The sequence below is a fragment of the Vipera ursinii genome, assembly GCF_947247035.1.
Source record: "Vipera ursinii genome assembly, chromosome: 7".
NCBI lineage: Eukaryota > Metazoa > Chordata > Lepidosauria > Squamata > Viperidae > Vipera > Vipera ursinii.
The window spans coordinates 25,709,510-25,724,113 of record NC_139521.1 but is presented as its reverse complement, the minus strand read 5'-3'; the positions used below and the strand labels follow the sequence as shown (position 1 = coordinate 25,724,113).

Sequence of the window (14,604 nt, the reverse complement as noted above, 5' to 3'; positions counted from 1 at the left end):
TTCCTAGTCCTGTGATCAAAATTTGGTGCTTGGCAACCAGCATATATTTACAATGGTTGCAGCATCCTGGGGTCACATGGCTGCCATTTGTGACCTTCCTGGATGGCTTCCAACAAGCAAAGTCAATGGGGAATGTCAGATTCACTTAATGATACGGTTGATTTAGCAACTATGGTGATTTGCTTTAACATTGGCAAAACAGGTTGTAAAATCAGGCATGACTGATTTAATAACTGCCTTGCGTAGCAATGGAAATTCTGGTCCCAATTGTAGTTTCAACAGCCCCTGGCACAGTCTCAGCCAATGTGGGACTTTTTTGTATTGGCCCTCCAAAACTATTGTCGGTAGAGTGTTAAAGCATTGAAGTTATTGCTCTTTGTAATTTAGAAATAATTATGAAATCTAAGTCTCTCACTGCTTTATAAAAAGGGGTTTGGCCACTGAGAAAGATTATCTTAGGTAGAGCCTGCTAGTTCTGTTGGATTTCCAGGTCCAACTGTTTAAATGCCTAAGTGCATGCTTATAACATACCATTGGGAGCACTTTTCTGGAAAAGCTGAGATTTTTAGATTTTTGTGAGATTCCCAATCAGATACAACCTTCCACAGATTCAGTTTCAGCTCTGCAGCCACATTCATAAAGCAGCAATGTTCAAATCAAGAAAAGCAATGCAAACAAAGCTGCTTCTACATAGAACCCCAGCAAGGAGTAATTCATATGACAATGTGCCCATAGCAACATTTTTTTATAAAAAGGAAGTCCCAAAGAGTTTTTCAAAGATCAAGGTCTTTTAAGTAAGAAATGTCTACAACAATCTAGTCACTGTATAGATAACTGAGATTTAAAATGTATAAAATCTCATTTGGCTATCACAAGGCCACAGAAGGACAACTTCATTTGGGTCTATTCTGAAATTCTTATGTTCTGTTCAGAATTCTGTATGGCAAAAAATCTACCAAGCATTTCATCTGAACAATCATACCTGCACTGTTCTTAAAATAATTTTGCAATGATAGAATAGGTATATTTGATTTAAATGTGTAATTATCTACAAAAAAAGTATATTGGAGATTCTTCTCCATTTGGTAAGGAAATAGAAAAAATGCAGGGCACGTTCAAAATACATGAGACCAAGCTTATCTGCTCTTCAAACACTACGTCCCCACTTCTTTCCTCATGGGCATGTATACTTTATGTACTTCTGCTATGACTGCCTTTCTGTTACAATTTGGAAAAATAACAGATATTCTCCAGTAATGAAAAGCAATTACCTATTGCAATAGTCAAATCTCTCCTTAGTGCAAATCCTACTAATCTTTGGGATTCTTTTGACATTATTACAGGAAAACCATTATAGCTGGTTTCATTGATCAAATTTTCAATATCATCCACAGTCATATTATCCTGTGTTAATACTGCCAATGGGGCATCATTTCTTCGAGGTCTCATGACATCAGCAGCCAGGGTTGTATGAGTAAATTCTTCCTTGGCATCCAAAAAAGGATATCCATTCAGACGTATGTGTGCTTCATAGATGCCTTCTCTGCCAAAAGCATCTCCAACCCACTTGCTCGTCATTACTGCAGCCATAAGGGGTACAATATACTCTAGTCCCCCTGTTAACTCAAACACAATAACCACCAGAGATACAGTCATCCTTGTCACTCCACCTGGAAGGAAAAATAAAAATGGTTTAATCAGCATGTTGTGAAATGCATTAAATATTTCTAGATATCAACTACCAATATATGCTGCAGAGACAGCAGTTAAACAAATTAACAACAACAGAAACATGGAAGGAAGATGGTCAAATCGTATATTGCCATTTAACTGTGAGGTCAACATTAAATTGCAACCCTATTGGTGCTTATTTGTAAGCAAATTCCACTGAGCTTCTACAGACACACATAGTATAGCTCTACAAATATTTTAATAAAGAACTCTGCTGAACCTTATATTTCTAAAAGACCTGAAGAGGTGCTCAAAGTAACCATATCTGCCAAACATTTAACCAGCTAGGTCACAGATCAAGGAGCAAAGAAGTTTTCCTGAATTATATTATGCTTAGACTTGCACTGTAAAACTTAATAGAGGAAATTGCTAAATCTAAGTCCCAAATATACCACCTCTGAGAACCAATGTGCTTTACAGGGATCTGTCTTGCTTCTAATTTGCCTTATTTTTTCAAGATTCTAATTTTTAAAAAGAATTAGGCATGAAGATAGCATGCTGCCAAGCATCAATTTAAAGCTTCAACTTTATTTCCAATCTGCCTCTGGGCTTGTGGTTCCTCGACTGCCAGCGGATCCGGCAGCCGAGTCAGATGAATTGGATGAGGAGGAAGGGGTGGTGCCTGGGTTCACATCGGAGTCTGTGGAAGGCTCTGAGGAGCTAGAAGACTCAGAGCCAGATGCAGAGCTGGGCCCATCTACTCACGCTCAGGCAGAGAGACAGCTGTGTTGAGGGCCTGAACCATGTAAAGAGGAGGAACAGCTGGGACCTGTCCCAGATGCATGTATGTGTAGAGAGGTGAGACAAGCAGAACAACAGAGGGCAGTGGGGCGGCTCTCCAGGAAAAGTAAAAGACTCTAAGAAGCCATGCCCTGGCTGGACTATAAAGAGGAGAGGTGTGGGAGGTGCCAGTTGCCACAGGCAACCGTTCACACTCTGGTATCTTGTGCCTCTATCGCAGACATGTCAAACAGAAGGCCCACAGAGAAGAAGGGGTTAACCTATTTTCCAAAGCATCAGAAGGCAATAATAGATGGAAACTAATCAAGAAGAAAACCAGCCTAGAACTAAGGACTTGTGAAAACAACTAACCAGTGAAAAGACTTGCCTTCAGAAGTTGTGGTTGCTCCACCACTAGAGGCTTTTAAGAAGAGATTGGATATTCCATTATATGGAATAGTATACTGCTTGAGCAGGGGGTTGGTTTAGAAGACCTCAAAGGTCTCTTCCAACTATGCTATTCTTTGAGAGAAGCGCTGCCAACCTCTCCCCCTCCCCTCGTCCCTTCCTGGGCACAGAGAAAGGGAGGGAGGGAGGGAGGGAAGGAGAGGTAAACAGGAAGGAAGGAAGGAAGGAAGGAAGGAAGGAAGGAAGGAAGGAAGGAAGGAAAGAAGATTGGAATGAGAGGGAGGGAGGCTCTGAGGGAAGTCCTCCCTTAGCACTTGGTCACCAGCAGCCCTGTTGCCCTTTCACCATCTCCTGGTGGTCTCCTATCCTATTGCTGAGGATGCTTTGGTTACAAAGCCAGGTCTCCTCATGTAGAGAGGAGTGGGCCACCCTCTGACCCACACACTGCCCTCCTGCACCCACCATGAGCAATCTAGCCAAGGAGAGCGAGCACAGCAGCAGCAGCCTCGAGGAGGAGGTAAGTGCAGCTGGGAACTCCCTTGGGGAAGTCCGGCTGGGCTAGGGAGGGCTGTGGTGTCCTGGTGACACGGGAGCTCAAGGGCTGGGCTGGGTGCTTGACCTCTGCTGCCCAGGCTCCGGGCAATCCATGCCACTGTCCAGCCCCCCTCCCTCTGCATGGCCTGAGATGGTGAGGCTCTTACAGTGGACCATGCCCTGGTGCTCACCCCAGTCCCACCCACCCCTCCGCCGAAGACCCTAGGATCCGCCCCAGTCCTACCTGTGAGTGACATTGAGTTGGCCACACCCACCCAGTAGACCATGCCCACCCCAGCCATGCCCACCCAGTAGGTTACACCCACCCCAGCAACACCTACCTGGCCCCCTGAAGGCATTTGCACAGATTCACCTTATATACCAATTGCGCCCCTTTTTGGACCGAGATGCCCTACGTACAGTCACGCACGCACTCGTTACCTCCCGTATAGATTACTGTAATGCTCTCTACATGGGGCTGCCCTTGAAGACCACCCGGAGGCTTCAGCTGGTGCAGAATGCAGCTGCACGGGTTGTGATGGGAGCACCCCGATACTCCCATATTACACCCCTCCTGCGTGAGCTGCATTGGCTACCAGTTGCCCTCCGGGTGAGATTTAAGGTGCTGGTACTTACCTTTAAAGCCCTACATGGCTTAGGCCCGGGATACTTGCAGGACCATCTGCTGCCGGGAACAAATTCCCATCGTCCAGTACGCTCACACAGAGAAGGCCTCCTCAGGGTACCGTCAGCTAGGCAATGTCGGCTGGCGACCCCCAGGGGGAGGGCCTTCTCTGTGGGAGCGCCAGCCCTATGGAATGAGCTCCCCCCTGAGCTTCGGATGGCCCAAAATCTCCAATCCTTTCGCCGCGGCCTCAAAACACTCCTGTTCCACCAGGCTGACCTAGACTGACAGGTATTTTAATTAATTATATTTAGAATTTTTAATTTATTTTTTATTTTTTAATTTTAATTTATTGCACAGATGATTTTAATTTTATTTTTATCTTGATTTCTGTAATTATTATATGTTTTGTTGTTAGCCGCCCTGAGTCCTTCGGGGGATAGGGCGGGATATAAATCCCATCAATAAATAAATAAATAAATAATAAACCACAATGCTGATGTGGCCCTCAATGAAATTGAGTTTGACACCTCTGCTCTATTGCATTTTTTTTGCCAGGATTCTTTGCCAATTCTTTGCCTGCTTGGTCAGCTTTCTTGGTGTTTGGGTTGAATTGTTAATTGAGCCCTCCTGCTGGGAACTCAGAGACTTGGTACTTATCTCCGCCAAGTGGGAGCAGAGTTTGCTACTATTTGTTTCAACTTCTAAGGACTAGTTATTTGGAGTTTATTCCATAAACGCCTTGTTAAAATAAAAAGGGGGTTTTCCTCATGAATAAACTGTTGAGTAGAACTCGTGAAGGCTGGGTCAGAACAGGCTGTACTTGGTAAGTGGCTACTATACAATGTTTATTTTAACAGTATAAAGGTAAAGGTAAAGGTTCCCCCACACATGCGTGCTAGTCGTTTCCAACTCTAGGGGCCGGTGCTCATCTCCGTTTCAAAGCCGAAGAGCCAGCGCTTGTCCGAGGACCTCTCCGTGGTCATGTGGCCATGACTAGACGCGAAAGGTGCACAGAACAATGTTACCTTCCCACCGGAGTGGTCCCTATTTTTCTACTTGCATTTTTATGTGCGTTCAAACTGCTAGGTTGGCAGAAGCTGGGATGAGTAACAGGCGCTCACTCGGGATTCGACCTGCCAAACTGCCGACCATCTGATTGATAAGCTCAGCATCTTAACCCACTGAGCCACCGTGTCCCTTTTTAACAGTATACAATTTCTCAAAAAAAAAAAAAAAAAGAAAGCAAATGGAATGACAAGGAATATCCAAGGCTCTAAAAAGTATATCAAGTAACAACTTCTCCAGCTAATGTAAAGGAAAAGGAATACAGTCCTTGACTTACAGCAATTGACTTACAACAATTGAGCTCAAAATTTCTGTTGCTAAGTGAAACATTTGTTAAGTGAGTTTTGCCCCATTTCATGTCCTTTCCTATCACAGTTATTTATTTATTTATTTATTTATTTATTTATTTATTTATTTATTTATTTATTTATTTATTTAATATACCGCCCTTCTCCTGGAGGACTCAGGGCGGTGTACAGAGCAATACAGTAAGAATACAATAAAGCAATAAAGTGAGAAAATTTTAAAACCCAAATCCATCAGGCCAGGCCGGCTTGTTGGAATAGATAAGTTTTTAGATCACGCCGGAAGGAGCGAAGGTCGGGGGCCATCCGGATTTCAGCTGGTAAGCGGTTCCAAAGGATTGGCGCACCCACCGAGAATGTTCTCCCCCTGGGGGTCACCAGCCGACATTCTCTGACCGGTGGCAACCTGAGGAGGCCCTCTCTGTGGGAGCGCACAGGACGGAGGGATGTTGATGCTGGCAGTAGGTGCTCCCGTAGGTAATCCGGACCCATGCCATGTAGGGCTTTGTATGTCATCACTAGCACCTTGAATTTCACGCGGAAGGCAACTGGAAGCCAGTGCAGCTCACGGAGCAGAGGTTTAATATGGGAGTATCGGGAGACCCCCAAAAGCACTCGTGCAGCTGCACTCTGCACCAGCTGAAGCTTCCGAGTGGTTCTCAAGGGCAGCCCCATGTAAAGAGCGTTGCAGTAGTCAAGACGAGAGGTCACAAGTGCATGAGTGACTGTACGCAAGGCATCCAGGTCCAGATAGGGTCGCAGCTGGCGCACCAGACGAACCTGGGCGAAGGCCCCTCTAGTCACAGCTCCTATATGATCTTCTAAGAAGAGCTGTGAATCTAAGAGGACACCCAGATTGCGAGCCTTATCTATGGGGGGTAATAACTCGCCCCCGATATTAAGAGATGGAATAATCTGAATATCCTGACATGCCGGTATGTACAGCCATTCAGTCTTGTCCGGGTTGAGTTGAAGCCTGTTCCTCCCCATCCATTCCCGGACCGCTTCCAGGCAACGGCACATCACGTCGAGGGCATCACTGATGTGGTTTGGGGTCGAGATGAAAAGCTGGGTGTCATCAGCATACTGATGATAACCCACTCCAACACCACGGATGATCTCACCTAGCGGCTTCATATAGATGTTAAACAGGAGAGGTGAGAGGACCGACCCCTGAGGAACTCCATAAATGAGAGGCCTCAGGGTCGATCTCTGGTCACCCGCCAACACCCACTGTGAACGTTCCAGAAGGTAGGAGGAGAACCACTGAAGAACAGTGCCTCCCACTCCCAATCTCCTGAGACACCGCAGTAAGATACCATGCTCGATGGTATCAAAAGCCGCAGAGAGGTCTAATAGGACCAGGACAGAGGAATGACCCCTGTCCCGAGCCCGCCAGAGATCATTCATCAGAGCGACCAATGCCGTCTCCGTGCTGTGTCTGGGCCTGAAACCCGATTGGTATGGGTCTAGATAATCAGTATCTTCAAGGAACAGAGGAAGCTGATGCGCCACTACGCTCTCAACAACCTTCGCAAGAAAGCGAAGGTTGGAGACCGGGCGAAAGTTGTTTAAAACAGCTGGGTCCAGGGAAGGCTTTTTGAGGAGGGGTCTCACCACCGCTTCTTTCAAGGCTGCGGGGAAACTGCCCTCTTTCAATGAAGCAGTTACCACTGCATGGATCCAGCCTCGTGTCCCATCCCAAGCCGCATAAACCAGCCAGGAGGGGCACGGGTCCAATAAGGATGTAGTGGAGCTTAGCTTCCTCATGATCCTTTCTACCTCGTCCAGAGTCACAGGATCGAACTCTTCCCAGATAACATCAACAAGACTGTCCATGTTCTCATCGTCAGATTCTGCCCAGTTGGAATCCAGACTGGTCCGGATCCGAGCGATTTTGTCCAGCAGATGTTGGCTAAATTCCTCAGCACGACCCTGCAAGGGATCCTCCTTCACCTCTAGATTAAGGAGGGAGCGGGTCACCCTAAACAGGGCGGTCGGGTGATTATCTGCGGACGCGATAAGGGCAGCAAAGTAATTAGACCTTGCCCTCCTTAGCGCCGCGAGATAAGACCTTGTAAAGGACCTTAGTCGCGATCGGTCGGATTCGGATCGGCTGGATCTCCAACAGCTCTCTAGGCCCCGTCTCTGCCGTTTCATCTCCCGGAGCTCCGTAGAAAACCATGGAGCCCACTGGGATCTGCAACGGGTCAGGGGCCGCATGGGTACAACTCGGTCGAGTGCTTCTGTGGCTGCCTTTTCCCAGGCTTCCACCATGGCACTGGCCGAGCTATGAGCAAAGGAGGCTGGTGGGGGGCCAAGTGCTGTTTGGAACCACCCAGGGTCCATTAGCCGCCTGGGGCGGTACCATTTCGTTGGTTCAGTAACCCCACGACGGGGAGTGGCAAAGCGGAAGGTCAGCCGCAGGAGATGATGATCTGTCCATGACAGGGGCGTAACAATTGTGAATTGTTGCAGTTATTAAGGTAATAACACAATTGTTAAGTGAGTCCAGTTTCCCCATTGACTTTCTTGTCAGATCACAGAAGCTGATCACAAGATCCCAAGGCACTGCAACTGTCATAAATATGAGTCAGTTGCCAAGCATCTGAATTTTGATCATGTAACCATGGGGATGCTACAACAGTCATAAGTGTGAAAAACAATTGTAAGTCACTTTTTTCAGTGCCGTTGTAACCTCAGTCACTAAATGAACTGTTGTAAGTCGAGGACTACTGTAGTTGTGACTAGTCAACTCACAATAGCAATTATTTTGGGTACAAACATCCTTTACCATCATACCATTACAGTTTTCTATAGTTAAATATTTCAGTATAACAACAATCAGGTCAAATATTTGTATCCATTCTAAGGTAAAATTGGCTGACCATTGGCTATTATAGTTACCTAAGCATGCAGCAGCACCAACCATAGCATAGAGGCCCGGAGTTATGCAATCTGCTCCAACTTCACACCACTGCTTGAAGATAAACCAGTCGTGATGATAATAAGCCAATTGTTCCATAGCAATTCCAACAATTCTGCCAGCTATTGCTCCAATGGCCATACTGGGTATAAACAAGCCTGATGGAACCTAAAACAACAAATTTTCAAGAAAAATTGTGACTTGAATGAGTATCTTCTTTTTTAGATTTTTAAAAAGGCTATGGATGAATTTGCTTGTATAAAGAATCCAAAAACAATACCTACAAGCCACATTTGAACAATACTTTCTGAAGAGAATCAGAAACATGCAATGCAAGCAGACACAAATGACTTTAATATCCTGTAGAAACTATTGTCACCAGTAATTCTTGTCATAGCAACTCATCATTTCCTGTACATACATATTTATCTCCCTCACACACCTCAGAGTAGCAGTGCCTCAGTCCTTGTGTATAATAATCCTAGCAATTTGCTTTTCCTCATTACTGCAGCGTAATAGAATCAGTACATTAACATAGCATGTTTTCCACTATACCAGGCATGTCAAACTTACAACATCACGTGACGTTGTGCGACGTATCGTGGCTTTTTCCCCATTGCTGGCAATGGGGTGGGCATGATGCATCCAGCGCGCGGGCCAGCAGTTTGACATGCCTGCACTATACTGTCTGGAAGCAAACTTTCTACAAAGCAGAAAGTAATTTTTTAACATTTATTTTTTTTTAAAAAACTATTTGTTTGAAATTAAAAACTGGTTTGAGATGAAGCAATCAGGGAACCAGTAAGTAAGATGAGAAAGCTCTGTTTCTTTAGCATTTCTGCTAAGAGACAGGATTTTAGAAGCATACGACCAAAATCAGAATAAGCTTTTTATCCAGTATTATCCTTTGACTTTACAGCAGGAGTCCCCAATCCCTGGGCCGCGGCCCACTATCAGGCTGTGCCCTATTTGCAAGTGGGCCGCACAAGCAGTGGGATGGCATGCGTGCACATGCACATTTCGACTCATGTGAGCAGTGGGCTGGTGTGCATGTGTGCGCTTGCAGCTTGCACGCTGCAGCTTGCACAGTTGGGGGGAGAGGTGAACTGGGCTGCGAGTGGCGGGCCAGCACATGTACAGCTCAACTAGTTGAGCTCCGTGTGCGTGCATATTTACGCCAGCCCACTGCTAGTCGAGCTGCGCACATGCAAGGACCCAATTCTCAAGTGGCCCGGTTCCACTCTCCCCCCAACAGGCCGCCAAGTCACAAAGGTTGGGAACCACTGCTTTAGGGTGTACTTTTGACTGTACTCATTTATCATCCACCTATCTAGAGTATGCTGCTAAATAAATATAAAGGTTTTTGAACACTTTAGTAGTAGTGTACAAGCATGAGTGAACAGAACTCAAGATCTTGAAATCTTACACCAACTTATCCAACAATACATTATTTCAAAGCAATACAGGTAGTCCTTGACTTACAACAGTTTATTTAGTAACCGTTCAAAGTTACAACAGGACTGAAAAATGTGACTTATGGCCGTTTCTTACAGTTACCTTACAGTTACCTTACCTTTGCATCATCCCCATAATCATCTGATCAAAATTTAGATGCTTGGCAACTGACTCATATTTATGACCATTGCTGTGTCCCAAGAACATGTGATCACATTTTGTGACCTTCTGACAGGCAAAGTCAATGGGGAAACCAGACTCACTTAACAATCTGGTTACTAACTTATCAATTAGTTATTCACTTAACAACTGTGGCAAAAAAGGTTGCAAAATGGGGCAAAACTCACTTAACAAATGTCTCATTTAACAACAGAAATTTTGACCTCAATTGTTATATGTCAAGGACTATCTGTAAACAGTTTATCTTATGAAAATAAATTATTTCTGTTCAATTGCTAGTAGAGAGATGAAGAACTAATTAAAGCATTGGAGAAAGAAAAATGAAAGAGACCAAAACAATGAGGAAGAAAAGTTTGTTTCATCTTACCTTAATACCGAAAGTGAAGACTGTCATTATAATCTTAAATATAAGAGCTAAGCACAGCTGCCATATTGCTGAATATACTCCAGTGCCTGCTGGACGGTCAGGAATGTCATCTACTATTTTACTGACATTCGTATCATTTCGATAATCACAAAGGGAGGATGATTCCAAAGGCCCACAGTCTGTGAAAAGTTCTTTAATTAGCTCACTGGTATTGACTCTGGTATAGGGGTTTGGAAAAGCAATGACAGCTGTTATTGCTGCTACAATAATAACCTCAAGAACTGGATACTTTCCAAATTTGGTTGATTTCCGTCGATGGCACCAAGCAATGTTGGCACGGATGAAAAATGCTCCCCACAGTCCACCAAATACACCCAGAAGAATGAAGGGCAATAATTCAAATAGATACCATGGAGTGTGATATTCGACGTAGAAAAGAACCAGACGACTGTTTCCAAAAGGATTGATGGATCTTAAAACAAATGCAGCCACTAAAGCAGCAAAAAATGATCTCCACAAAGTCTTCAATGGAAAATAGTAACTGACCTATAAAGATACAAAAGAGAATATAAATGGATCTATGGTCAAAATTACTTTATTCTAAATAGTTTATTGACACAAAGTGCCAAGTGGACCTAACCAGGTCTTCAAATTTTATTGCCAATGAATCAAACAGGTACTGTTGCCTTTCCTGGGATGTTTCAGCAACCTCCAAGGATCTAGCCTCAGCAGAATCTTTGAGCGGGCACAATGGTACAGCAAAAATTCCCTACCTGGAGAGATAGGGCTCCTGTGACTCTGGACATGTAGAAACAACAGAGCGTATACTCCTCCAGTGCTTGTATTATTTATTTATTTGATTTTTAACCCACTTTTATTATTTTATAAGTAACTCAAGGCAACAAACACAGATAATACTCATTCCTCCTATTTTCCCTACAACAACCTTGTGAGATGGACTGAGCTGAGAGAGACAACTGGCCCAACATGACTCAGCTGTTTTTCATGCTTAAAGCTGGACTAGAATTTACAATCTCCTGGTTTCTAGAGCAGCACCTTAAGCACTATACCACAGGTCTGCAACCCGCGGCTCCGGAGCCTCATGCAGCTCTTTCAGCCATCTCCTGCGGCTCCCAGTCCTCTGCCATGTGCAGTCCCCCCCCAAAAAAAAGTGGGACTAAAAAAGTTCAACCAATCAATTCAAATATGCAGGGTAGGTGCATATCTCACCTTGGCTCCACTCTTCAGTCAAATCCTCTTCTGCGCATGCGCGCATGTGCACACATTTTTTGCGGCTCCCAGCTTTTCCTTTTGTGAGGGAACCGGTTCCAAGTGGCTCTTTCACTGTTTCAGGTTGCTGACCCCTGCACTATACCAACCTGGCTCCTTACAGAGACATCATACTGACCTCATCTCATCATTACTATTTAACCCCCAGGGCGCAAAGGACAATTTTACACCTTCCTGCTGCTTGCAGACTATCTTGCTACTATCTTACTACAATGCTGTCAAGTTCTATGCAGCAGCACTTAAAATTTGTGCCATAAAGTAGAATGCTTACATTTTGTAGATATTATGCTATAACAACCAAGATATTGTCTCGCATGTTAAGTGGAAAGCTATTTATTTTAGATTTTTAAATGATATCAGAACAAAGCCTTTAACAACAATGAATATAGAGACAAACTACTGCTAGCTATCACTGATCATTGATAACAAGAATGAATTCATGATAAGGATATATATCAATAAGGAATTTCAGGAGTTTTAGCAATACAGATTTTCCTGCATTAAGAATCTATGGTCAAGTTTCCGACGTATGGGCTTTTCAAGTGACTCTGAGGCATTGTTTACCTTAAAAGTCCTTTATTTAGCCTAATACACCGGCAAATGCTTGCTTGAAGAAAGCTGGAATATGAAATCTCTGCCCCCTTGCACAATATATTAAACACAATTCTCCACCTTTCTAATTTTGTCATTAATCATATTCTCCAATTAATTTAAAGAATCAGTTTCCCTTTCGTTAGGCAACCCGCCAAGTTCTTATCTTCTTTAATTTCATATGGCCTTGAGGTACAATCTTCCTCCTCCCTCCTCCCAATCCTATCTCTTAAAGCACACAAGTTTAACATATGAAATAGCTGCTTCTTCATCTCTTGTTAAGCAAGAACATTCGATGTTAGCAGCATTGACATCTATGGCAAATAGGAATTGTCTTCAGAAAAGGAAAGTTTAATAAAATGGTAGATTTTATAAATGCTAGCTCAGGAATTCTGGGAGTTGAAGTCCATGAGTCATAAAAGAGCCAAGGTTGCCTACCCCTGGCTTAAGTGGATCAAATGTATTTTGTGTTGTCTGATAATTTACCATCATTTATCTGCAAAATATGTTGTAAAATATTTATTTCTATTTGTGTAAAGGGGATGAAACCATGCTCAGTTATATCTGCAAGCGGCAATAACAAGTAACAAGCAAATCCAGGTATTTTCAGTACTGGGTATACATACTTCTTCTAGGCTGAAAAGAACTCCTCCAATTGGGGCACCAAATGCTACTGATACTCCAGCTGCTGAAGCAGCAGATAATACCTAGAGAACAAATTAGATGGTTTTAGATTATCTAAATACTAATTAATGAAATATGCTAAGCTTAAGTTCATAGAGTTTGAGCTGATTCCTATATAATACTAAATATTATAATGTGGCATTTATTTTTTTCTAAACTCAAATATTTATTTTTCTGGGTTACATGGCTATAAAAAAAGACCAGTAAAAGGCAGTTTCTTCATGAAGGCAATGGACAAGAGCATCCATAGCAACCTTTCCACTTTGGATCCAATAGGTACAAAGCCGTGTATAGTATTCAAATAATAAGCCCTCTTTGCATCAATGAAAGCTTCTTGTGCTTCTTAATTATGCAAGATCCACACACAAATATTTCTTCCAACAGAAGCAACCACATTTCTATTGAAGTAAGGGAGAAGAAAAGTCTCTTTGCGGTGGAAGACTTAAAGCTGATAAGGAATCCTGCATAACAATGTCTGGCACTGAACCCTTGCTTTACATCAAGGCTTTTCAACCTTTTCACAATTGTACCACTTTTAGGATAAGGCAATATTTGAGTACCACCAGTCACCTAGCAAGGTGTCAAAAACCTGATCACACACAAAAAAGGAACAAATTGATAAAGTCCTTGACTTACAACAGTTTGCTTAGTGACTGTTCAAAGTTACAACAGCACTGAAAAAGTGACTTATGACCATTTTTCACTTATGACCATTGCAGCATCCCGAGGGTCATGTGATTTACATTTGGATGCTTAGCAACTAATTCATACTTATGATGGTCAGTGTCCCAGAGTCATGTGATTTCCTTTTGCAACCTTTTGACAAGCAAAGTCAATGGCTGGGGAGTGCTTGTGGGGGGGATACAGGGGTCTCTAGTGGAGGGGGGTAGGTCTAGGGTGGGTACCAGGACATGGTCCATCAGAGGAGCCTTACCATCCTTCTTGGGTTGTGCGGGGGACTCCAGATGGTGGTGCAGGCTGCCCACAGCCCTGGGCAGTGGAGGGCAAGCGCCCAGCCCGGCCCTCCAGCTCTTGGGGCACCAGGACCCTGCAGCTCAATCCAGTCCAGCCTCACTTTCCTGAGGGAGCACTGGCTGCACTTACCTCCTCCTCGAGGCTTCTGCTGCTGCTGTGCTCACTCTCCTTGGCCAGGTTGATCATGGTGGGTGCAGGAGGGCAAAGTGTGTGGGTCAGAGGGAGGCCCTCTCCATGCGAGGAGACCTGGCTTTGTAACCAAAGCAATTTATCCTGTGCTTGCATTTAGTGGGGGTGTCCACAGACAACAGTACAGCAAAACTGTCAAAATGATGGCTGTGATAGTTGATCAGAGCTCCTCCATTTTTTATTGCAACAGCTTTAGCGTTCAGGGACAGAGGTAGCTTAGTTGCTTTTCTATTAATACATAATCCTTAAAAAGGCTCTCTTCTAGGGACCCTGCCTTGATCTAATTCAGATTGGAAATATAGCAAAGGAAAATATTTTTCCCCATTCTGCTTTTCATGTTTTCCCCACTGGAAATGGCTGTCAGCAACACACAATGAAGGGATACTTTCCTAAGAGCTCACAGTTCAAGAATACCAATGTTAACTTGGATTGCCAACAAAGTTCTGTCTGTGACAAAACAGAACACAAAATTGCTTTCTCCTTTGAACTGGGGCATTTCCAACTGAATTGCCTCTCCCTCCCTCCCCTGCTTTAAAAAAAAACTGCCAAAGGCTCC

General features: G+C 43.9%; 1 protein-coding gene across 9 annotated transcripts in view; it reads right to left on the bottom strand.

Annotated features, from left to right (window-relative positions):
- CLCN3 (chloride voltage-gated channel 3) overlaps nt 1–14,604 on the bottom strand; it is an 82,711-nt gene that overhangs the window by 11,490 nt on the left and 56,617 nt on the right. For all 9 annotated transcript variants that reach the window (XM_083367580.1, XM_083367586.1, XM_083367581.1 and 6 more), the window contains 4 exons: nt 12,827–12,907; nt 10,320–10,865; nt 8,299–8,485; nt 1,272–1,670 (listed from right to left, as the gene is read on the bottom strand). In XM_083367580.1, coding sequence (XP_083223706.1) covers nt 1,272–1,670; nt 8,299–8,485; nt 10,320–10,865; nt 12,827–12,907 — 1,213 coding nt within the window. The remainder of the gene's footprint in view (nt 1–1,271; nt 1,671–8,298; nt 8,486–10,319; nt 10,866–12,826; nt 12,908–14,604) is intronic.